This window comes from Neodiprion pinetum, chromosome 2 (assembly GCF_021155775.2).
Source record: "Neodiprion pinetum isolate iyNeoPine1 chromosome 2, iyNeoPine1.2, whole genome shotgun sequence".
In the NCBI taxonomy this organism is placed as follows: domain Eukaryota; kingdom Metazoa; phylum Arthropoda; class Insecta; order Hymenoptera; family Diprionidae; genus Neodiprion; species Neodiprion pinetum.
The window spans coordinates 39,813,589-39,839,603 of record NC_060233.1 but is presented as its reverse complement, the minus strand read 5'-3'; the positions used below and the strand labels follow the sequence as shown (position 1 = coordinate 39,839,603).

Below are 26,015 nucleotides of genomic sequence, written 5' to 3'. Positions count from 1 at the left end.
ATAGAGAAACAGTTTCAACTCCCCGCTAAAACGAGTCGCGAATAAACCGGACTTCGAACGGCGTACAGATCACGATTAAGTGTAGCTGGAGACCCGAAAACCCGCTCGGGTTTCGATCACGTAGTCTGTGATGAAGGTTTCTGTACTAGAACTACTCCCGAGACAGGTTGCTCGGTTTTCCATGTAGAAGGAGCTGGAAAATCGGTCACGTAATTCTCGTGCTCGGCCGAGTTTCAATTAATTATCCAAACTTTACACGAAATCGAGTTCAGTTCAACCTCCACGTTTCTCAAGTTCCGATGCGAAGAACGTCTGCTTGCTGCCTGTGCGACACAATCGGTATGAAAGGATCTTCGGCAGCTAATGGAATAATTTTGGATTCCTACCCGCGTCAGATCTTAAAGCATCCGCATCCGATTTATCCCATGCAACAACTTGAGTCTGTGAGACGGGTAAAGAAAGATAGGGCGAAGCTTTTCCAAGCCGATATATTTTCATCTGGTGATTTTAGATCGAACATGCTGAAAGTGTTTTTTTTTTTTTTTTTTCTTTTACTCTTTTTCTTTCTGCGAAAGAGTTCGCCACTCGAAGCAGGTGCAAAGGCTTTTGAGAATCGGATGAAAGAACCTCTTTCGCAGCCACACTTTACGCCTTTGGACGATCGAACGGTATCATCGTAACTCGAATCACACTTCATCAATATTTGAAAGGATTCTTCCAAAGCCCAGACCTGATATTCGTCTCGTTTGACGTTGCGCTCCATGAGAGCCGAGGCTGTTCCATCTCGGCGAGGAATTCGTGATGCGACGAGCCGAAAGTTTCCTGAGGGAGGATTTTAACTGAATATAGGATTAACGAATGCGAATTCGTTGCTAGCCGGCTGGAGACGTAAAATTAATGACGAATTAAACCGCAAACAACGGAGTGGTGGTGTGTGCCCGTTTTCGGCGAGCATTAATTGGCTCGTAGCTGGTTAGCTGTGGCCGAAAAGATGCGAGAGTGCTAAGGTAGTATTGACAAAGCTGCGCCCTAATCCAACTTCACCGAGTAATTTCCATATTAGGTTATCCCGCGTTAATTAACTTAACGGCACTGTCCTAATTCGGACTGAGTCCTTGCTAATGATAAGCGAAATAAACGGTGAGGTGGCGCCGTCCGAATGATTAACCTTGTCGGAAAGATAGAAACGACGAGATAGAAAGAGAGAGAGAGAGAAAAATGGCAACTCACACAAGTTGGCAAACTCATCGTCATTTGCGTCCCCGCCAGAGTTTCATTCGTTTGTTTATCTTCGCTTTTTCTCGACGTTTGTTTTCTCCCGGTTTACAACGACCAAGCCTCAAATTATACCCGGGCTTAAAAGCTCTGACCAGACTTCAACTTGACTGACGCACTCTGCGACAACTTGATTTTACCAGCGGACGCGTCGCGTCTCGTCGAATATTTTCATCTACCGTGGGTGAAAAAATTATTATCAGGCTTTAATGTGATCCCAGCTGTCGTACACCTACTTCGACTCATTGTGTGACGATAATACATAAATCCTGATCCGACGGGGGTCTCAGGGCTTTCAGAACTTTCTTTAGAAAACTTTACTGTACACCCTTCGCGTGTTCAACTACGTGTAAATAACAATTTGTACACGCTATTAATGTGAACTCTCTACAGACTTCTAGGGTGTGTGGCCAAGACGGCGTTTTTCCATGGTTGGAAGCTTATCCTACCGGCTCTGGAGAGCTTTGAAGGATTTAGCACCGCGCGTTTCTTCGTAGTGAAATGAATCAGGTGTAATGATTTTGGACCCAACGTTTTATTCACAACAGCCGATGACAAAGGTACAAAGTACACTGCATTGAAATCTTGATCGAATTGCTTTCGTTTGAAAATAAAATTCTATTTTCGAGATTTTAGTCAAATCTCAATGAGAATAAATTCGTAGGTTTCAATCCGACCGATTTTTAAACTTTGAACGAACAGAAAAACTGTCAATTTCATGGGTTTCTGATTGTTTGTTGAATTACGATTCATTCAAATGAAAATATCACAATTATTTTGCGCGCAACCCGAAACGACATCGATACCTTACTTATTTTTCACCACTACATTATTCTGACAAACGAAGCGTGCAGAATTACCCATCTCACGTGCATCTGACAGAAGACGAATATTGCCCCAAGTTGTTGGAGGAGGCGGAGAATCTTATCGATGATCGACTTCAGAATTTGCCAGTGACATTCCGTATTTCACGATTCAGTAACCGACACCTAACGTATCTGCACGAGAAAAATGGAACTGCACATTTCACGTCGATTATAATAACAATTTCCACAGCAGTATTTTGCAATAGAATCTACAGTAATCGGACTAGATAACACAATTCAGATGTAATAATTGCACAACAATTAATAATTGCAACTTTTTGTCGCATAGTATAAATAAAATACCGCATCTGCTAAAGTATAATTTCAAGTCACGATTGGAATCGAAACGTGCGCCCGAAGTCTGTGCAGGGTGAAAACTTTTTCATGTGAAAAGAAACATAGTTTAGATTTAAAAAAAAAATTGAAAAATTTTGGCCAAAAATTATCTTTACATCGTTACAGAACGTTAATAGTACGTTAATTATCGATCTCCACTTCGTTTCTTCTCGACATCTCGTCGGCTGTGACAGACAATGACGACCGTGAAATATTTCCTTGCGCGGTGATATTTTCTTTCATGTAACTCAACAGCGGGAAGGTTCGTAAGAATAAGGAAAAGGAACTCATCCAGTCGCTTGACAGCGTGTCTTCTTCGGTGACAAGAGGGAAGAAACGAATGGGGGGTGAAAATAGAGGGATGAAGTATAAAGGCGAGCGAGGGCTGTAGAAAAGGCGAGAAAAATGGTTGGAAGGGAAAAACAGGGACCAGAATAACTGCGCGGGTAAAACGAAGTTACGTTTCTCTTCGCGGGTGTGCGGCGGGAAAACGAAATGCGTCGGGGCGTTAAAACCGTCGTCAAGACGCGCAGCGGTGAACCGGAAACTGGGTTTTAACTATTCGAATTCGAAGTAAACTCCGTTTCACTGAAAGCGGCTGCTCCGGGTATTCCAGTTACCGCAAGCCTGTGGTTCCTTGGTGCAAGCGCAGCTTGAATGACAGCAAAGGTGAAAAGAACATTTGTTTGAACTTGCAGTCAACCGAGTAAACGGTTCCGATTCGTTTCGCTGCAGCGGGGAGAAATGAGGGCGGTTTTAAAACGGAATTAAACCTGCGGAATGAACTGTAAGTACGAGCCTCGGAGTTGTTTATTTTTCAATTTTCAAATCAGAATTTTTAAAACGAATTTCTCTGCACAATTCCTCCGTGAATGAGCTCGAAATACTAAAGATGGAGAAAACCCCGCGTTCACCGGAAATTGAAACGGTAAACAGAAATTAATTACTCTCAGGGAATTGAGTCGAGGGTTGATGCGTCGGAAAAAAAACACGGCAATTTTGTGTTAACATCATGGCGCCAATATTACACGTAGGGCAATAAAACGAGAGAAACAGACATCGATTACCTGTAAACGATTCTGCTTCGCACTCTGCGCGAGATGCTGGCTTTTTTCTCGGGGGATCAAAGTCTCATATATTTAAGATCCCGAGCAGCGTTTAACCGCCGAAGTCTCAATGAATTCGAATTAAGGCGAACCAGACGTACCTCATCGATACGCGGTCCGCATCTCCATCCAGATCGACTTTAAATTCGAGGAGAAATCGCCTCGGAAATCTAATTTTTCAACCTTCCGAAGTTAATTTTTTTTTTTTTTTTTTTTCGCTTCTCCTCAGACGGAAAGTTTTTATCGCAAGGGTTGTAAGAAAGCATCAGCCGCAGCGTAATTTCGACCGTAAATTTCTGTTGAATCGAGGCTCCGTAGTTCCCACAAACTGCCTCCATCAGGTTCGCATAATTTTCAATTACTCAATAGGTGAATTTGGATGCGAATATTCGATTCCACCACTTTTTAACGGCCTCTTCTTCTCGCATTTTCGCGAGTCTCGTTCCAGGGAGTAATTCCTAAGAATTGCGTTAATTTAGCCATCGTCGACTCTCGAAAATGTTTCAGCCGCGGTTCGTAAGCTGAGGTCTCGATATACAGCGCGGGATGATCCGAGGCACGATTCTGCAGTAAACCGAGCTTTTTCAACGTAAAGTTATGCATTTAGGATAAGGTATATGATCGTAAATTGGGCAATTCTGTATAAGCTTTTTACGGCGTCTCGTTCGCTTTCTGATATATTCGAGCGAGCGATGCGGCTCGTATAATAACACTTTTATACATTACGTATGGAATTTATGCAGGTTTGCCGTTAACTCGGAGTACAAGCCATGATTCCGCACGTACTTCCGAATATCGGTCCTAAGCCGTTTGGTTATACGCAGCGATTTTTCCTCGTATGAGGAACGGAGGAAAATACAAGAGACCCGATTTTCACCAAAAATTTTCTCCACCCCCATTATTATTTCAGGGGATGCAGACTGCAAAGTGCCGTAAGTTGAACCACGTGAGTCGCTACTGCTACTTTACGTTAATTCTTACCAAGTACCGGGAATAAAGTTGAGATACCGCCAGACTGATTAATCGCGAAAAAATTCGCCCCCGAGATCAGGACTGAGAAATGAACGCACCGAGTAATATATACGAGAAAAGTTTAACCGCGTTTTGCGTTCGTATTCACATGTTCAAAATGGCGGGTACTGAGCGACCGCAATTCATCCTCTGCTAGATATAATATTTCTCTCTTTTATTTTCCACGTGCAAGCCCGTGTGAATTTATCGCGAATATTTTCATAAGGCACCGTCTCATTTTCACACGTGCAGCTTCAGGCCAGAAATCGCACAAGGTTGGTGCCCCCGGTGTGTGTATTCGAATCGTGGAATATCTCTTTCACGATTCAATTTACTTTGCAGACGATGTTTCCCGCTGAGTATGGGATGTGACAAGGTGAAAAGTCTGTCTAAGAAAGATTTTTATCGCCGAGTCAATCTTGTCGCTTTTTAGAAAAAAATTTACGTTTCACTTCTCTCGCATTTCAATATATTTCTTCTCAGAATCGGTCAATTTTACATAAAATTCACGAACTCTCGCTGTTTCGGCTTCGAGGATTCAGATTGGAGAAATCAAATTTTTCGAATAATAAAATCGATACGGAACACTTGAGGGTATTCGTACTATCGTGAGCTGTTCACGGCGAGACGGATCGCCATTTTCTTAAAAGTATAGTAATTCTTACATGCGATGCGATAACGGCGAATAAAAATTTCCGCAGGATTTTCGGCCGACGAGCAAACTTTCATCCGTGAAATTTTCAAACTACGGTAAGGTGGAAGCCGTTATACACGAGTAACAGCCTGACCTGACATGGTGCAAAATTCGAATTCCGAAAGGGGTGAAATTAGCAAGTATAACGAGGAAAGATACGTCCCTAACGTTATAACGCATTTTTCACGTCAATATCAGCCGGAAGGTTGTGTAATACAGGTATAAGTAGAGATGTATGAGTTTATAACACACGGGCGTCGATCGCGAAGGATAGAAAAATAACGCGACTATAATATACGATCGTAAAATGGCGATATTAAAATGTAAACTGATATTAAAATGAGGCTGATGCTGATGCTGTACTGAGCAGGTAATTTCCAATAACGTCAACGCCCCCTGTATAAATATTCAGTATACGTGTAGACATAATGTAAGATATTATCGCACCTTTGCTGCAGGAGCTAGTCAAACACAGGACTGATCCCCGGATAAAATCCGATTGACATACTCTGGGAAGGGCTGTTCGCCGAAAGATCATCCCCTGCTCTGTAACACGAGTAGTATATTACGCATACTACGCTACACACCCCGGGAATCTTGAACGTATTTCCGGCCCGTATAGAATTATCGAGTGAAAAATTTCCAGACGGTCTCCAAGATCCATAGGAGAGCAATCGAGGGGCGATTCATATTTTCCGGTGAAACATGACCGATTGAAGTTCTGAAAGGAATGCGATTTCATTTTTACAATACGTCCGGGACTAGGATCAATGCAAGTATACGTCTAGCTGTTTGGAAAATTTTTACCTCTTTCCGTTTCGTCGCGAGCAATATATTTTTGGCATCAGACAAATATCGTGGATCAGCGCTTGTGTAAGAATTATGAGTGAAATACGGGGGCTGGACGAATTATTGCTGGTTCACGGTCAATTCCCGATGAATCAGATATCGGGAACTTGATTTATCTCGTGGCATAAATTTTCTCGCTCTGCTATAGGCTGCGTGAATAAGTGCGCGGGAATGGGTTCGGTTTTCTCCCAGCAAAAATGATAATTTATTAGAGTGACGTGCGGCCCAGCTCCTGGTTCAAATTGCGGGAATGTACGCTCTTGATTCTCGATGTAGCGAAGGGAACGGAAGGTTTTCGTCAACGTCAATGGGGTGGAATGACGTGATTTCGAATTGTTTTCATTCCGCGAAACCAGCCGACTGGCTCAAAAATGGTAAAGAATTTTTCACAACAGGTTTAATTAAAAAACAATGAGAGAATATCGAAGAGTGCTTTGTCCAAGTAAATCTGTTATCGATTCAGCTCTCGATTTTGTTAAAAAAATAAAATAAAAATCTCGACATTGGATCGAATAATCAAGATTCAAGATTATCAAAAGCGTATACAACACCGCAGCTCATAAATCTACAGCTTTCGAAGATTAAAAATACACGAACAAATCGAAATGAATCAAGCCATGCCCACCGAGTGAGAGAACTATTCAAACAAACGGAATCGTGTACGTTGTCTGCCGGTCGGGGTTAAAGACGGACCTTCAATTTGAAAAAGAAAATAATCCGCAAGCGTTGAAGCTCGACTCAGGCATTAATTAACCGTCTCACGATGGCCGTCGATAAAACCAGCGAGAAATCTAGAGTTCTAATTTTAATCGGCGTAAACATTTCCGGACTTATAATGGTCGGCCAGACTGAAATGACGCGATGGGATCGAGGCGCTTTTAACCTCGGATTCGAATCGTCTGTGAGCTTGCGGATGTTGATCCGTCCCTGCAGCTTATCGGTCCAGCGTATAACTTTGCCCTGCATTTTCTTTTCCCCCGTTACTCGCCCCTTTTTTACCATCGGTTTTTTCCGACAAGAGGAAACCTCCCGTGATATTTACTCGAGAACGTGACTCGCTCAGCAACGATTGCTTTAATCAAAACCTCGTACAGCCTCGCCGTGGGCCAGCCGAAAGCCCTGCAGCATTACCCTTGTCAAAACCGAACGACTCTTCTCGTCTAGAACAGAGCCACCCCATTTTTGCACAGAGCAGAAAGGTGAAGAGAGTAAAAAAAGAAAAAAAAAAAAAAAACAATTTGAAGCATGAAAGACCGTATGTCTAGAAAAGAGGACAGCTCGGCAATTTCACGGCTTATTAGCATCGAAATTCAGCGTCGTTTCAATCATATTTAAACATCAATCGCTTCGAGTTTTCTGCCAATTTTAATGACCAAATTTCATTTTCAATCGGCGACTTAAACGGAATTACAATATATCGAATGTTAGTATCGTTATTCGTAGAATGCGAAGAGTTCACTCACCTATAGTATGTCACCCGTGCTGGCTGCCCGGGTTGTTTTCGTCGACGGTCCTCCCAGGCGATGATGAGGATCGGGGCGAGGTCTGCAGTAGATAACCTTGCGGAATGCTTTGCGAAAATTATCGCTGAGAAACGCGTAGAGGATCGGGTTGACGCAGCTGTTTGTGTACGCCAGGACGTGGCTGACTATCTGGACCATGACCGCGGCTGCCGTCATCGGATAAAGATCCAAGGACTTTATCACCAGGATCAACTGCAATTCCAAATTTGTGCGAAATTGGATAAATCGCGCTCCAATTGACGAAATCTTTTGAAATAACCCGAGACTTTTGCACGACAGCTTTCAAATCACGTATCGTGTATACTTTGAATAACTTTACGAAAAATGTTTTTCCCCCTATTGTAAGCTGCCCAAAAACTCGACTCAAGTCGTGGGCGATTTTTTGAATTTTTTCTATCACCTTTCACTCTCTCCGTTCTACGAAATAATCGCCATAAAAGTTATATAACGTAAATGTCTGAGAAGTTTTGCGACGTATGAAAAATTCTTCCAAGTAATAAAACGTGTTCACGTATTACGATAACTTGGACAACGGAATTTTTATCGCAGTGATTTATTACTCGCGGTACGAAACAGCTACTGGATGCGAATATCAATGAGCATCTGTGTGACTGTCATAGTTACGCGTGCACACGTACCTAAGTATAATACTCGTTGTATGCGCGCGTATATAATGCAGGCCCGTGTTTAGTCGAGTAACGCATTTGCAACTGTCGAATGTAAATAATAATCGTAATCAATCGACGCATCGAGCGATGATTAAGTATCACGTTTTCAATCATCATGTATGCCAGGGACTCGGGGTAAAAGATTCGACGTGGGGAAATTGATGCGCACATCTGAACACACTGCTGCCTGCTCACCTACAAACGAACAGTATTCCCCAGTGGTCAACAGGTGAAATAAAGCACGTTTCCCGAGCCGTCGGCTCGGCGTAAACTCAATATCGCGAATGAAACGTCAATATTGCGGTACAGCTGGAGAATCGTGTAATGAACTTGTTTGCAAACCCGATTTAAAACTGTGACCCGCCAATTGAACGACTAAACGGCCTGTAACCGGGTTTCCCAAAAAAACGGCAATCAGATGTGAGAATTAATCCGGACGTTGCGGGCAATGCTTTTCAAATCAATTTCTACTCTGTCAGAATAACTGAGACAAAGGAATACCTGTCAAATTAATTACGGTACGCTGATTGCTTTGATAACATGAGTCGTTTTTAACACCACTGCTGCTTCAAAGAACGCGTTACTTTGGTGAAAATAATTTCTCGAAGACAGATTGGTTATTTAATATACATGAACGCGATATCATCCAGCGGTAGTTCATTAAGCTTGCGTGACTCGCGCCGCGCCCTTTTCTCTAATTATAATTACGAATACATGCAAATGTGGAGAATATGAAATAAGAAAGCCGAAGCTTCGTCGAAATTGGAGATTAGGCCGGGTGATTACGACTACATCTAATGGAACTACCTCTGATTCACGACTTAAGTAATACCTTTCAGATTCTCCCTTGATTCGGCCCAACTCTTTCCGAGTAATGATAACAGTAATACCGCAATACTTGGCGTGTGTCGAATACGAGCTTGAAATGGAAACTAAAAACAAAATGTGAATATAATTCTTCCCCGCATGATTTACGAAGCGAATAATCGATATTTTGGCTCGTTCCGTCTGCAACCGCGCCCCGCGTTTTTTGTCCCTCAATTTTTTCGCCCTTGAGAGTCGGTTTTCAGTTTGACGCGTTTTCTTTCACTCCGCCAACTTGTGTCATATACACCGAACTTTTCTTCTCGCCGCAGCTGAAATTGCGACCATGATAAAATATACATAAGCAGAAGCCGGTATATCGACTGACGGAAACTTTTCCATTTCATTCTCTAGTCTTTCGTCGCTGTTCCAACAGAGTGACATACGTAGGTACGGACCACGGTTAGGGTGTCTGATAATCTTGGCAAGTGCAGATGTGACAATCGTCCCCCGTAGAATAATTCACCTTTATTCGAGGAACGCAACGCAGGGGAAATTCGATCCGGATTCGTCTAGACTCCGCGACTCCCCGAATCGTTTGAGAATTATATTTCTCACCTGAATGGGACACCAGCAGATTGCGAAAACACCAACGACGACCAAGACGAGCCTGGTGACTCTTCTCTTCCCGCGTCTGCTCTCGGCGCTGACGTGAGCTCCTTTCCAGAGCCTGAGCAGCATGCAGACGTAGAGGCCGCAGATAAGAGTCAGGGGGATGATGTAGCTGGTCAGGAAGAACGTCACTTGAAACATCGGCCAGTTGAACTGGGGAAGAAATCGGCAGGCCGTCACCTGCTCCGTTGTGGAATTGTACTGATCCTGGAAGACAAAGCAAATCTACGTACATAATGTAAGAAGCGGCTTCAGCTTCGAACGATCCTCGCGACACGCGCCGAACTTTTCTCAATCTCAGAGGGTAAAGAGCAGGGATGTGTTTTCGCCGTTTCCACCATTCGCAACGCATAATCTTCCACTTCACGGAAATCGTTGAGGAAACGGAAGACTTTCTGGCGTGGTGGTAGCACCGATGTTTTCCAACGATTGGAAAAATTTGTTAGAGAAATACTTGGCACACATTTTACGCCAATCTATTCAATAACCCTCCGGGCTTCGCTGAGGTACATATTTGATCATCCGTATATCATAGCCAGAGTTTAGTACCCTGTATACGGGAACAAACAGAGTGTATGAGATAAAACAATGTTTGAAGTTGGTTGTAACACCGGCTCGAGAGTAAAACCATCCGGGTTTCCTATTATTAACGGTATTAGAATACGAATTAGCTACAAAAGCTCTTTTATAGTCGAAGCGTGTGAACATAATCCAAGAAAAGTTGATATTACGTACAATGAATTCGCGCTTCAATCACGCTGTGTGAAATATCCCCGGGTACTTTCTAATTATCGAGGAACCCTCAACTTCTGTAATACCCCGCAAAATTCTATACGTGTTGGAGTTTCTCAACTATTGAAAATTCACGGATCGGCTTTGCGTCTAGTTAAGTAGGGTTAACAAAGGGAGAGCCTTGCTTAGCTGCTACATAAGTAACGGAATACTAACGCAGCCCCGCAGCCGCACCTTTGTTTTACCAAATTGCAATCAGTGTTCAACTACGGTTCTTGGTTCGTAATCTGTTGCGAGTCTGCCGTCTCTCTTCTAAATCCCCGCTTCAACTGGCTCCTTCTAGTCGAGAAGTACGCAAATCGCCCAGTGATTGTTTTAGCAGTTGGGCCGGCGCTGTGCAGAACCTTCGGCCAATATATTCGTGCTTCTCAACAACGGAATACAGCGTTTACCACAACATTAATTAACTATTGCTACATATACAGGGTTAATCTTCATCAAGATCCGTCCCGCGCTTTGTTTATGCACCAGGTCTATAGTATAACGATATTCCGATTTGCTTAGGGCGAAGTTAATGGAAGAAGAGAATTACTATAATTAAAATTCATTTATAGATTTAGGTAAGGAAATTAGTCACACATCTTTATCATGTCTGGATCTACCTGATTTATCTTGTATGTTTATTCCAGAGAAGATATTTAGGCGCAGCGTGTCTCTAAGTTATGCAAAAAATTTGACGAAGCTACATTGAACAGGATTTCGAAAAAAAAGGTAATCACGAAAGAATGACTGTTCCAGCGATCTTAAAATTAATGGACTCGACTCGATTTACGAAGAGAATTTACGGACGAGTGCCCGTCTCGTTGTCGAAATCGGATGTCCCGTATTTCGGCAAACTTGACTTATGCTGTATCTGATAAATATTCTTCAATTTACTCATAGGTGTCATTCTCTATGTACCGCGTGACAATAAAATTCCAAATCATACAGATTTCACGCCATTTCGAAGATTCTCAATGATAAGATTGCTGCATTTTGCAAAGACTTCGAAGATTTCACTTATGCTGAAATCTCAAACGGTTTGATGAAAAGATTTCTCGAAGTTCTCTGGCAGTTTCGAAACAATGTTGTATTCAAATATTTCATCGATTCTACTTCCAAAGTAATCCGATAATTCAGTTTCTCAGAGTCTACTGACATACTTGTCATGTTTCCCTGTGCAAATTATTGAAAAATGCACGCTATACAAATTAGTTGAAAAACTCGATAATATCTCACCACGTATAAAGTATAGAGAGGAAACAGGAAGAATTTCTGCGAAATTAAGCACATAATTTCAAAGCGTGCTTATTTTTAGATAAAACATTTCAAACAGGGGTAAAAAATTGGTTGATATGAATCATTGTAATAATAAAATAATAATAATGATAATAATAAGAATAATTCCTAAATTTCTCGTCTTCGTCGAGAATTTTTGCCGGTGAAAATATGAATCTTTTCAAATATTCACGAGTTAGCACAGAGAATATAATTGTGTTATTATCGTCCAAACTGAAACTTGGAGTGAATTCAGTGCACACCATAATTCGAGTGAAATAAATTCAAACAGGCTAGAATTCAACTACGGGTAATTTATGCAGAGAAAAAAAGTATGTTTTTTTTTTCTTTCCAAACCGAGTATAGTGCAAGTAATGAGACTATTCTTGATCCTGAGATTCGTCGGGGCGCGTAAATAAAGCTCAGAGCGCGACGGGGCGACTCGAGGATTCTAATTAAAGCTGGAGTTATAAGTCTGAAGACTGTCTGCAGGCTCATATAATCATGCAGAAATTTCATTACAACTCGGATTGCCGGTCGCAGTAAGAGACTGCAGCGAACTTTGTCCCGTAAAGCAGCTTCATTTCCCAAGGCGAGTTTACCTTTGGCTCGAGCGGATGAAATGCACTTTTCTCCGTCTAAATGTGGAAAGAAATAAGAAAATAGAAAACTAACAAAAAAATTAAAAAAAAAAAAAAACATCTAGAAAAGAAGTAAGAGGACGAGGAGGTCGCTCGTTGCCGGCTTTACTTTTGCCTCTCTCGACTCGTTTTAACCCTCACCGTGAATATAATCCCCGCCTATAATAAAGAGGGAGTAAAGTAACGCGTAGTATATATGAGGTCGTAATTTTAACCACACCGCGCGCTTTATAAAAGTTCTGCAACAATTTCATACCCAGCCTCAAGTGCCGTTCGGAGCGTTTCATTAGAGACGCGGTTTTCGAGTAAACCGATCCTAAGAAGGAATTGCAACTTCTCAGGTTCGCAAAAACGGAATACAATCATAGAAGGATTGTAAAAGCGAAGGACACACGTTGGCTGTAATCAAAGTTCCGATCGGGAAAAAATTTTCTCACCGTACAATCTCAGCGAATTTCCGCAACGTTTCACAAGTTATTTCGCAAATTGAAGCCCTCCATTTGCGCGTATCACGTTCTTCGAACGAGCATTTATCCGGAAGAAATTTTCGCGGCGCAAATTTCTCACCAGTTTCCTGCAGGACGAGATTGTCGAACCGGGAATGCACAGAGGATGTCGGGGTTTACGCTATTCCGGTATAACGTTGCATCGCAGATTGCACTCGCGCTCCGATCTCATCCGCGTGAATAAACATATCCGGCAGGGATCTTGAACGCGCCTGGATTTGCCGTCCGTTTGCTAGGAGGAAGCAGCTGACACCCACGTGCAATTTATAGCTGGATTTCCACGCCCGGGATTCACTCTTGACATCGATCCGTCGGGGTAAATTTACCGTGGAAACTTCTGCAGACGATGTATGGAGAAATTGATTGAAAAACATCGAGACTCGTATTCTTGTTCTCCGCCAACGGTAATCGAGCTTCACGATCGGACGGCGATAGTTTATTGATACTCTAAGAACCTCTCGTAACAATCGACAGACGTTGACGTCGCTTTACGGTGCCAAATCCTGTCACCGATTGGTTCGGACATTGCAACTCCATACAAGCCATTACGGAGTATCGCGTCCGCTGATGTGGACTCGCAGGTAATCGATACAATCGCGGATTATACCCACTCCCACAGGATCGCCTGGGGTCGGTTACAGGATTATTTCCAACCTTAACTGCAGGACCTATTCGGACTTCGAGTCGTCCTCGATAAGGCGACATGGTTGTTTGTGGACGAAACCGATAGAAGCTGCAGCCGTGAATTGAATGAGATCAACTTCTGTCCACGATTACGGTCAGCAATCGCAATCAGCGATCGTCGAGACTACGAAATAGATAATATGCGCAGGTTTCGATTAATCCCATCGGGCGATATTTGGTCAGGGTGGCAACGATCCGTGCAGACTTATGGTATCAGTTGGGCTTGAGATAACGCTGATCCGTTGTGTGTATGGGAATTAATTCAAATATGTTCTATCTCTGAGGGCAAAAGGTTCATTTTTTTCGGCTGAATGCCTGGGTATACTCACGACGTCATTAGGCTGGGCGTAAATCGCGAGAATCAAGCGAAGAGCGAGATACTCTGATTTTTGTTAGCCGATAATTTTTGACCCAGTTTGAAAAAAGTCTGGCGAACTTCTTGGAAATGTATTAAAAACTTGGTTTCTTTTTGTCATTAACACAGAAAGTAGCTTATCCTCTTTGATATTCTTGGCTATAAAAATGCAAATTCGTCGGTTTATTTTCAGGATTTTTATTCCCCTTTTTCATTAAATTTCATTCAAATTTTATACGATATTTGCTCCGATGACCCTGCGAGCATAACGGTAGCGGAAAAACAACCCCATTCAAATCAGACTCGTGGACTTTATTGGGTCACGAGCAAAGCTCCTCTTGTCAGTGCATTTTGAATAAAGCCCTGCAGCGTGCTTTGATCAATGTGACATCGAAATTTATTCGATTTGTGCGAAAAATAAAGAATATACGAACAATCGTATAAATACCGATGCGAGCAGTGCTTGTCTACGTACGCAGAATGGAAAGCCACATGTGAAATCGAAATATAACATATTCCGAAATGAGTATTGGAAAAATATGGAAACCACGCTGCAGACAGAAAGAGTGCAAAGAATTGGCTGTGGGAAGAGTAATCAAGATAAATTCCCGATGTCCGTGACACTGTTCGATCGTAATTTGTATGTTCAATTTCAAAGCGATTTTAATCCCATTGTACATATAATATTGGTTTCATCTCTTCCGTCGTTTTCGCGCAACGCTGTCAGCAGCAGCGTCGAACTTTTAATTAGAATGTTATTTGTTCCAACAAACCCGTTGACGCAAGCATACGAACACAAAAATATACCCAAATATATTGTAACTATTGATCGAACTCTCGAAATCGAAATGAAAAATTTACCGTCGACTTTTGCGCAATCAAAGTCTTTTATCGCAATTCAAATGTCATTTCAACAAGCTGCTTGAGTATATTAGACACCTGCACTCAAACAAACATCAATCGCTAGTTTAATCACATTCGAACAACTGTCCCTGATGAAGCGAATGAAATAAATTCATCATGATTCGTGGATAACTTTGCTACCAAAAATATGTTCGCCACTCAGCAATCGTTCGATAAAGCTTTGACAGAATTTTCGAAGCGGTACACGGAGAGGGATAAATTGCGGAACAAATTTTAGCAAGGCCAGTTTCAAGGGCTGCGCCCATACCGAAGCACCTGTTCACAATAGTTTGAAAAGTTAAGGTAGCAACTAGATGCTCGACAAATATCGCGAAAAGCATCGTGATGAAGCGGTGCTTGACTCACAGAGGGACAAGATGATAACGGCGAAGAAAGTATTTTCCGAGGCAAACGGTGCACCTGGCTTTTCGAATCGCTCCTCTCGTACAATGGAGAAACTCACGGCAGCTCCTTAAGCAAAGAAAAGAAGTTTTCCGCCGTGTTTAAGCTGGCGATACACGAAGCAGTCCGTACCCAGGCTCTTGGGACGTGTACATTTCAGCCGGAGAAAACTCGAATCACCGACCGCATCGACTCACTCACACAAATCTTATCTCGAGTTCTTTATATTCCGTGTGAATGTCTGTTCCTACTCCCGTATTTGTGCGGAGAATTCAGGGGAATAGCTTCGGTCGCCTTCGAGAAATGTCGATGGTGCGGATTACCTCGTGTCGTAATTACTGCGTTCATTTCGTTTGGTTTTTCAAATGAGAAAACGATAATTCGCTCATTTTTTGAGGGATAAGCCATGACAGGCGGGTTTTGGAAATTTGTGTTACATTATTTTTCCATTCACCATGAAATTGCTACTTTGTCGTGCTCGATGAGAGTCGAAGAAATTAACCGATCGTAGTGAATAAAAGTTGAGGGAAAGAAACGAAATCAGCGACGACAAGTTGTGTGAAGTTGTAGAAAGAGGAAATAAGCCCATTTTAGTTTGACCCCTTAATATTAATATTTAGTGGTTCCTCAATGCAATTTTCTATTTTTCATTTCATTGATATTGGAAAATAATTTGAGTTATTTCTGAATTTTGTAGCTCAGTAGCGAGGCAATGTACGTGAATGTCCGATAAATATTTTTGTACGGAATTGAATGCTGTACGAAAAAAATTGGTTATAATTTTTCGATAACTAAGCTTTTTCAAAAGTTATTCAAGGTTCATTTTTTACGAGATTAACACCGAAAATACTGGACTTGTCACAAAATATTGTGGATTTATTTTTTAAAGCATTTCGACCGCTATGAAATCATTTTATTCAATCAATTTTCAACGTAAGAAAATTTTTTTTTGCCAAGAAAAAGGTGATTTCAAAGTGGAATTACACATATTGCATAGTATTACTTGTAATAATTACAAAATAAATTTGCATAGGTTGAAACTGAATTGAATGACATGATCTCATAGCGGTTGAAATGCTTTGAAACAAAATTCCACAATATTTTGTGATAAGTCCAATATTTTCGCTGGTAAGAAAGTGAAGTTTCACACGATTTAACGTTAATTTTACTTTAACCTTAAGTAACTGTTGAAAAAGTTTATTCATGAAAAAGTTATGACAGGCATTTTTTAAAGAGAATTCAATTTCCGACAAAATTCAGAAATAACAAAACTTATCTTCCAACGTTAATCAATTGGAAAGTGGAAAATTGCCTTCAGGAACCACTAAATATTAATATTAAGGGTTCAAATTGAAAGGGGCGTCTTATTTTCTCTTCCTATAACTCTTAAACCAGTGACTTTGAAAAAAAGGTCGTCGATTTTTTTTTTTTTTGGACCAGTCTAATATATATATATATATATATATATACCTATCTTATATTTATATACGTATCAGAGGTACGGAATGTCATCAAGAGCTCGCGGGATGCTGGCGTGTACACAACCCGCAGCTTCTATAATTACAAACTGAGATCTAATTAGCTCCGGAGAACTGCAGGCTTCTTATCCAATGATTGAGGGTGTTTTCATCGAGCAGATGCCGACGACTTGACGAATCACTCCATTCACGTTTAATTATACCTGCAGGCCGGTGCGGTAATTAGAAAGCTAGGATAATTGAGCAACACGGATCCTGATTATATTCGAAGCTGACAGACTGAGCCCAGATATTGCGAATAGCGGGAACATCCGGAGGTGTTGTGGGTGAAAATCTATACGCTGGAATCCGAATTCCGAAAGGCGAAGATTTTTCCTGCTCTTTTGTCAAGCTCGGTCGAAATTCCTCCCTTGCTTTCCGTCGATCGATGCAAGGTAAAACCAAGCTGGGACAACTTCAGATGACTCACCTCGCCGTGCATGATGAGGACTGGAATCGAGGCCGTCAGAATGACCGCCCACGCGATACATATTGCGAAAAATGCGTGGGCCTCTGTTCGCACGGACATCGAGGCTATGGGGTGGACCACGGCGAGATACCTGAAATCAGGGCGAAAGTCTGATTAGAATATTGTTCGAGGCGATCGAAGATCGAAGCTCCGGTAACAGAGCGAGCGGCTAATTTCAGCGCGGAGAAAAGAATTTTTACGAATATTTTTGCGTGAAAGTTGTTACGATAGAATTGCGAGGTATCATAAAAGTCCGTACTTTATCGGCTGTCAAAGCTGAAACTTGAAAGAATATATCAAAGAAATTTCAAGCTTCTTCATAACGGTCGGTAGAGGAAAAAAGTATAACAATTCCGATGCTAGACAATTTTTTACCCCTTGAAACAATAAGCTTTCCTTTTTTTGTGCATTGGGATGTAAATTGGACATGAATTTTTTGTAATAACGTCAAATTAGGGAAAGACTTATGTTCGGGGCTGACTAGCGTTTGTTTAAGGCAGGAATATCACTTTGTACGCACATATAAATCGAGAGACTTCGATAAATTTCAGTCAACTCGATACTATCTAATCATAATTGTGTGAATGGAAATAAATTACTGACGTTGATGAATTTTTCACCAAAATGTAGTTACAAAACTTCACCAGAGATAATCCGTGTTATTTCATACTTTTCAATTGTAGTCACATATCCTGAATTTTGCAAAATCTTACCGATCTGCAATCTTTGAACCGTCGCATCTTTTTCTCCACGCGCATTGATAAATGTGTACGAAACGAAATAAATACGCATAACACAGCGTCTCGGAGTTGACAAGAATTCGCGCATGAATTCCTGATACGCATAAGGGGTAGAAAAAAAAAACTGGCTGAGTTTGGCAGAGAGCCGAGTCGCAATTCGCTACGGCACTCGTCGGAATTCCGACAAAAAAGAAAAAAAAAACAAGTATCTCAGTAACTCGCATCAAGTGTTTATATTAATCGAGCATAAAGAAAATGCGTAGAACTTTACGCGGTTTATGGAATAAAACATTCGTACCGGAGTTCTTGATGCGAATTTTTATCAGAAACGTAGATATTCTACCGCGATTTTTTTACACTCGTGGAAAAGTACAAACGTTGGTATTTCATAATGCACGGACAGATAGAAAAAAAAGGGTGGAAGGGAGGAAGGTGGGGCGATGCAGGGGGAGGGGAGGGAGGGCGGGAATAACTCACGGCATTATTCCACCCCATCATGTAACCGAGAATTTTATTGTGAAAAACGCTACGCGCTACGGAATTCTTTGTTGTTTTAAAATTTCAGCTGAGTAAACCGCTCAATTCCGAATTACCTTAAACGTGGAATAATTGGATAAATAGAGATTGGGTCGGGGGTAAACTCTCATGGCTAATTAGTATCCTTCCGCAATCTCTGCACTCCGAAACTCATCCCTGGATCCCGTCATTTCATGCTCCGCCATTCTCATAATTATAACGATCGAGAAAGTCTTCGTCCGAATTGTATCCGATTAATTTCCACCCAATGCCTAATTGCGAGCTGATTCAACAGCTCGGATTACCACGCAATTAACTCAGATATTTTTCAGAATTATATCGCAGAACAGTGACTCTCAGTCACGTTAGCTGCAAAAAAAAAGATAAATAAATTTAAAAAAAGTTACTCGACTACTGGAGTTTCGAAATGCAGAAGTAGAAACTCCGCCGCTCCGTCAAACCCTCGAGACTTGAATTCTCGGTACCTGAGCTTTCAACTCGGGCGTCGCGAACGTAAAACCGTTGCAGCTTTCACGACGAATATATGCGGGATACAAATCTGACGCTATGCGTCTCCTAGATGCAGAAACGGAGCGAATAAACGCGAAATACGACAATGACGTACTTCTTTGCTCAATTTGTTTTACGGCTTGTACCATCAACAGCTCTGACGCCTCTGCATGTTTCAGACTTATTCCTTTCAATCATAAATCCAATTCCATTCACAGTCCGGACTATCGCGTCTTACGATCCGTCGTTAAGATACAATTACGGGAATTTCCTCTATACCGTATTCCCGTCTGTATTATATTACAAGTTCAAATGTCTGAATGAATTTTGGAAAAAGCTTGCGCCCTGTTCAGCCGTTTCGTAACGAGAAAATGGTGAGGAAAATTATTTATAAAAGTTTATTTTCAACCGCGATAGGATGCCGTGACGCGAAGTACCTACTCGAAGTATCGGTTATTAAGATACGAGACAATTTCTTATCACACGCACCGTTTAGTGTATTAGATTATAGATACACGCGTGTGCATATATAGCATGTACATACAATGTCATCCTGTGATAAAAACTTGTCCCTCCTTTCACGCTCTAGGAATTGCTGATGAGAAAACTACTCAGCGCCAGAACCTTTTAGCGGATTATACGACATTTTTTTATACCGCTATCACGATTTTTTTTTCCCTTCTACTTCGTGTCAGATCCGTGTTTGTGTTCATGCGTATTATTCGATTGGACTGTGGGCGAAACTGTCGCGGTCATTGTACCGATGTGAAAAGATCAAAGCTTCGCGAGAATCGTGAATGCCAGAATTTTTCCAGCGTTGTGGTTTAATTGCAAAGAAATAAAGATAGGAAATTGAAAATATACAGAGGTGTCAATGACGACTCTCCGATAAAATCGTTTAGATATTTGTCAAACTAATTTTGTCGGGTTCTTTCAAAGCGCCAGCATAAATACATAAATGATCGATCAATGAACTACACAACACATCGTACAAAATTTCTTACCGATACTCTGAATTGATTGAATATCTATTTATCATGTTGTCTAGCCAGCTTGTTTAACGATCCTACAAGTGTTTGACGGTAGAAATAAAAAAGCCTACTTCATACGCTGATGTGTTAAAAGTCCCCCTCCCCCCAAATGGTAATCCATCACAATATATGTCTACAATATTTGATCTCGGGTCAACTTTTTTACACGCTTTCAGAATCGAATTTTAACCTGACAAGAAAAAAAGCACGCTCGGTTTCATTTTTTATTTTTAATCAAAACTTTGGACGAAAAGTTTGACACAATTGCCGTACAGAAAAATCGTTCAACTCACCTGTCGAGACTCATGAGGACCAGAGTGTAAACACTGGCGCAGGCAGTGACGATGATTAAATACTGAACAACTTTGCACCACAAATTTCCAAAGGGCCAGAAAGGCAGGACGTAGTCTGTCGCGGTGAACGGTACACAAAATATCACAAATAACAAATCGGCAATGGCGAGATTGATTATCAGCAAATTTGTCGTAGATCGCATCCCGGGATTTGCCGCAACGACAATAACGACTAGAAAATTTCCAAGGAGTCCGACGATCCCGATGACGCCGAATAGGAGCGGCACGACGACCGAGACGATATTGTGGAGCAGCTGATGGTCGAATCCGAACCCAAAATCGTCGGGGCTCGACTGATTGAAGGTGCAAACGGTAGCGTTCGAAGTGTTGCAAATGCCGTCCATTTTGGTGAACTTTATGGAACTGATTGTATATTTAGAAGAACTTCGTACGCCGTTTATTCACCGATACTTTCTCCTAGCTTTTAGTCGAATTATTCGCAAAGTTTCGCTAGCTTCTGATCATCAAGGCCTCTGCGTTGTCCCACGATCTTTTTCTTTTTTTCTTTTTTTTTTCACAAAATTTCACGGGAATTACAGCTCTCTCATCGTTTACCCTTCACTTGTACACATTTTTTTCATCTCTGCACTGACGAACGCTACGATCATCCGATTCCTGCAAGCCTTCACTATTTTACGCTCTTGACTGTCGGAGATTCTTGAGATCGGAAGGCGATCCGTGAGCGATAAGCCGGTCTTCCTGTTCGCCATTTTCGGCCTGACTTCATCTCCTCTCTCTCTCACACCTTATAGAGTTATTTGACTTTGGGTTGGACAGCCGCAAAACAGCGAGAAAACGGTGACTGGAACAGAGCAAATCGACATGAAACTGAACGAAGCGACGGCGATATCGCGTCCGGTTTTCTACCGGATTAAAAGCTCGCCGCTCTCAGCATCGTGTGCACAGAATCTCAAACTTCACGGCGAAGCAATTTTTTTCCAGCTAATTCCAAACCCTTCGTAAAAATCGCGGAGAGCTTTCATCGCCTCGACAGCCACGGTATTGTTTTTCCAGTCACGTAGCTTCGGTTCGACGTGTTTTACTTTCGATCTGTTTCATTGAGGATAAAACGTTTCTCTTGTGCTTTTTTTCATAAACATCGAGGCGAGTCGAAAGTCCACTTGAATAACTTATCGTTAGGTCCGAACGTCGTCAAACTTTTTTATGCTTGCTCGAGTGAATTATGTCAGAATTTCCTGCATCAGCTTAAATTCCGAGGTAGAAAAACGGCGGTCGAGATGAACGAATCGTTGCGATTTTTTCATGAATCTTCGTTCGTCGTTATTTTGAACTCAGTTTTTTTCCTGCAGCGAAAACGTTTCGGCGTAACCGCCACGTTGTTTGGAACCCTCAGATTCCACACAGAGAATTAAAGAACTTGGGCACATCGATTGGCCAATTTGATAAAGCGTCGTTTATTACAGGGTCCGACTACTCCTGGTTGATTTATGCTTTTCGATAGGAGCGGACACGTTGACAGCGTCGTATTATCATCCCCGCGAAGTGCGATCTTGGTCGTTCAAGTTGCGTGGTTAATGTTCAACGCGACAGCGCGTGAAACGGGCACGTTAATCAAACGCGAGGTGTTTTCGGGCGGGCAGCATCAGAGCTTTTCCATTCTTACCACTAAACTCGGGGGGCTGATTGGTCACGTGTTCGTTTTTGAAACGATCACGACGTCACTGGGACCGCTGAATTGGAGTTACGTCGCTGACGATGGATGCGACGCGACTGTCGCAGATTTAACCGGCGATACCAAGTAGCGAGATCAACGTTTGAGCCGGCGCGCGTTTCGACCGAGTGACTGAAGCGCGTGCGTCGATTTTGAAAAGCGGAACACCACTCGTCGGTAAAAACTCGCCGCCGCTTTCAGGAACTGGTCGTCGGTAAAGCGGAGTTTTTTCATCCCTCGATCGATACTAGTCGAGCTTTTATCCACGCCAGTCCTATTCTAAAGCAGTGAGATCAAAGTTTGATCTGGCGCGCGTTTCGCCCGAACGACTGAAGCAGAATACCACTCGTCGGATGAAAGCTCGTTGCCACTTTCGTGAATTGTTCGTCGGTAAAGCAGTCTTTTTTTCGTCCCTCGATCAATACTAATCGAGCTTTTACCCAGGCCAGTCCCAATCTAGGCATAGTTGTTCTCGGAATCAGTGTTATTATCGACCGGAAGTAATTACCACTTTCACAGGACACTGACTGTATTCTTCTGGTAATCTAACACAAGCTGCAGCTTACCTGGGGAAGAAAATTTTCTCCTATTTCTTTGAGCGACTCACTAGTTGCCTATGAAGCTTTTCGCGTTTTTTTTCATGCATTAAGTGTAGTGATTAATTGTTCGATCAAATGATCCAACATAAAAAAAAAAATGTAATCATTAGTGTTATTAAAACTTTGGAGGAATGATCGAAGATGAAATCACTGACCGATAAATTCGTTTGTGAAAATTAACAAGCTCTTTTTTAGCATGATCTAAAACTCGCTGTTGTACATACCGCAATGAAAGTTGAAAATTAGTCCGACTCCTAAGTGATGCTAATTGCGGTTTGATACTTCGATGCAGCGTGAATTTTAATGGTAATTTATTAATATACTTTGGCTCTACAATTGTAAATTAAAAAAGGGGTTGGATTTTTGATGAGATAAGTGAACCTCCGGGGAGGAACGAGTAAGATTTCCCAGTTTCAAACTCGGAACGAGTACAAGAAAATCGGCCGTGACCGATACTAGGTTATTTAGAGTATCGAGGTGGTTTCTTTTTCAGTTTTTTGCCCAGAACGTACAGACGTAATTGCGAAGCGACCGTTGGCCGGGCTGCTGCAACGGCGGTGTGACGTTATCCAGTATCCAATAAAATATCGCTTTCAATCAATGCTGGGCGAGCAATCCAATTTATCCTCCGGCACTGCGAGCCTTTGAACCGATTCTCCAGATCGGTAATTCTTCGTTTTAAACCGCGTAAGCAATTCACCCTCAACTTTTGCCGACTAAGCCGCGCTTCCCACGTCTGCATTCCACCCACATACACACATAGAGAGAGAGAGAGAGACGTGTGCACATGTAACGCATATAGATTCGCCGGCGTAGTTCACTCAACCAGCTCTTTATATCTGGGTATAAAAATTGAGTTATTTTAATGGATACCGCGGTGGAAAGTTCACGGTTTTATTACACCCTTTGATCGGATCGGGGTTTCAACCGTCTAGTCAATAAATATATGTCTTTCTGTCGTCAGGCACAAGGTCCAAGTCGGTAATCATGATCCCAACGGGAGAAAAAACTCGTTAGAAAACTTGAAGGAATGAAATTTCACCGTTATTATCCGAAAACCAGCGACTGATCCGACCGCCGTGCATCGCACAAAGCCCTTTGGAAAGCTTCGATTCTTCCTTAACAATTGTCCGGATATTTCCTTGCCACTTCACGCTTGATTGACGTCTGTGACGTGTAATTTTTGAATCGTATGAAGATTTGAAGCCCCTGTTAGAATCTTCACATTTAACCGCGATTGATGCATGTATGGTAGTTTAGAGCGTTGGACAAAAGACCTTGCGAGATAAAACTTACCGATGAATTTTAAAATTCAGCTCAAATTGTACAAATCGTTGGTTGCATTTCGAAAACCCTCTTTCCCAACTGACGATTTATACGCGAAAGATTGGAGTACTGTGGGTATTTTTTTTTTCATGCAGAACAAAATTTTGAGAAATACACGGATGGATTTCTGCAAAACGAGCAGTTTTCTTGTCGTTTCACAGTCCGATGTTTAATGGAATTTTCAGGGCGCAGTAACAGCGTCACGTTCAAAGTTCGAGAATCGTCAGCTCGTTCCACCTGCCTGTTAACGGAATAGTTATTCGGTATTCTAGGGTTGACGTTGCGAATATACTACCACGGAGAAACTATACCTACCCTTCTCATCCCACGAACAGATAGATTGGCATTTGGGATTATCGAGCTCCGATCTGCAGATATCCTGTCGTTTCCGCTTTACTGCTGCCCGTTGGAAGTTATAGTAGTAATAAAAAACAGCAGATTACTTTTCGCCATAGCGGATATAAATTTCAGCTCCCTTGTCTCCGTAGCAGCAGAAGCGGCAGAAACAGGAGGGTAAAAACCAACTCACCGCAGAATTGTAATTAATAATAATTAATTGTCGTCTCAAATCATATATATATATATCTTCAGACAGTGAAAAAAGACAAAGACGAAAGTATAATAATAAAGAAAAAAATAAATAAATAAATAAAACATGGTCAAAGATGAAAACATAGGACAAAAACTCACGGGAATGGAGCGGGAAGTGAAAAGAGAAAACAACAGATTGAAAAAAAAAAAAACATCGCCGGCGCAAAAACCGACGATTCATTTCCGTGCACCTTCATTTTCGGAGATTATTTTGTTAACTCGAGTCGAGGGATGAGAGCGACCTGGGTTTACCGGCATGGTGAATACAAGGAGGGCTGCGGAATAAGGACAAAGAGGACTTTTTGCGGACTTAAATGGAGCTCTAATGCAGCGAGGATCCCCTCTATACCTTGACATGAATAAAAGCTTCTTCTTTACGTTGAATTACTAATTACGAGATCGTTACTCGAATAAGTATATTTCAGATCTGCGATGAAATGCTGCCACAGAATTACGTACAGCGTGTTCAAAATCGCGTCCGACAATGATTTGAGGAAAAAAATCTCACGGCCAATTTGTTAGCTCGAACTCCGGAAACGAAATTGACCCGGAAACGTCGACGACAGATTTTATCCACTTTTCAACGGCTGTAAAACTTGACGCTGTTTTTTTTTTTTTTTTTCAACCCAGAAGTCATAGTTCACAGTCCCACAGGTGTAGTAAACTCGTCTGAGCTATGCCCAAGACGCGGAAGCGATCCTTGCAGGACCAGCGGCCTTATTTTCTTTTATTTCCTTCAGGTCCTTTGCTTCTCTTCCTTCTTCTTCTTCTTCTTCTTGTTCGTTTTGTTTTTTCGCCGTTTACGCGCAGTTTTACGACTGTCACGTTGCGGTAAAGTATCGACGATCGACTGGGGCGCGATTTCACCTGGTTTGCGTATCACTTTGTTCTTTCATCCTCTACACATAGTCTGCGAACTTTTACACGCTCCATCAACGCATTTATTACCTTCGCCGTCGCCGTTCCCAGATCATCTCTTCGTCAACTCGTACCAACACGTATTTAAACTTTGAAAAACTTGAGTTATGTGCCTGATACTTACCACCCTCCATCAGATCGATAACGCGACGTCGAAGAAACGGCTCCCTCACCTACATCAGGCACCCCTAGTTACACACAAGGTACTATCTTTAGACGATAAAGCTTTGTTGACGACGGGGAGAGTAAAGGTGAAGTAAAATTCTTCGCGTGCTTTCACAGTCGTTCGAGTCGCTCGGGGAGGAACGGGACAATTTCTTTGAAGTTGGCTGTACGCCACGTAAGTTTTGTTGGAACTGAACAAACGACAAAAAAACCGAAAAAAAAAACGAGCTAGCGAACACGATTCTTGTACGATGAAATATTAGT

The 26,015-nt window shown here is 41.9% G+C and overlaps 1 protein-coding gene across 2 annotated transcripts in view; it reads right to left on the bottom strand.

The window, feature by feature from the left end:
- Positions 1-22,201, bottom strand: part of AstA-R1 (allatostatin A receptor 1) — a 32,810-nt gene extending 10,609 nt beyond the window's left edge. Inside the window, exons 1-4 of one of the 2 annotated variants that reach the window (XM_046614037.1) lie at positions 20,421-22,201; positions 17,292-17,421; positions 9,751-10,029; positions 7,601-7,852 (exon numbers count right to left, since the gene is read on the bottom strand). In XM_046614037.1, the coding sequence (XP_046469993.1) occupies positions 7,601-7,852; positions 9,751-10,029; positions 17,292-17,421; positions 20,421-20,824 (1,065 nt within the window). In that variant the 5' untranslated portion in view covers positions 20,825-22,201. The remainder of the gene's footprint in view (positions 1-7,600; positions 7,853-9,750; positions 10,030-17,291; positions 17,422-20,420) is intronic. The other variant, XM_046614040.1, reaches the window with a different exon arrangement.
- Positions 22,202-26,015: the final 3,814 nt, after the last annotated feature.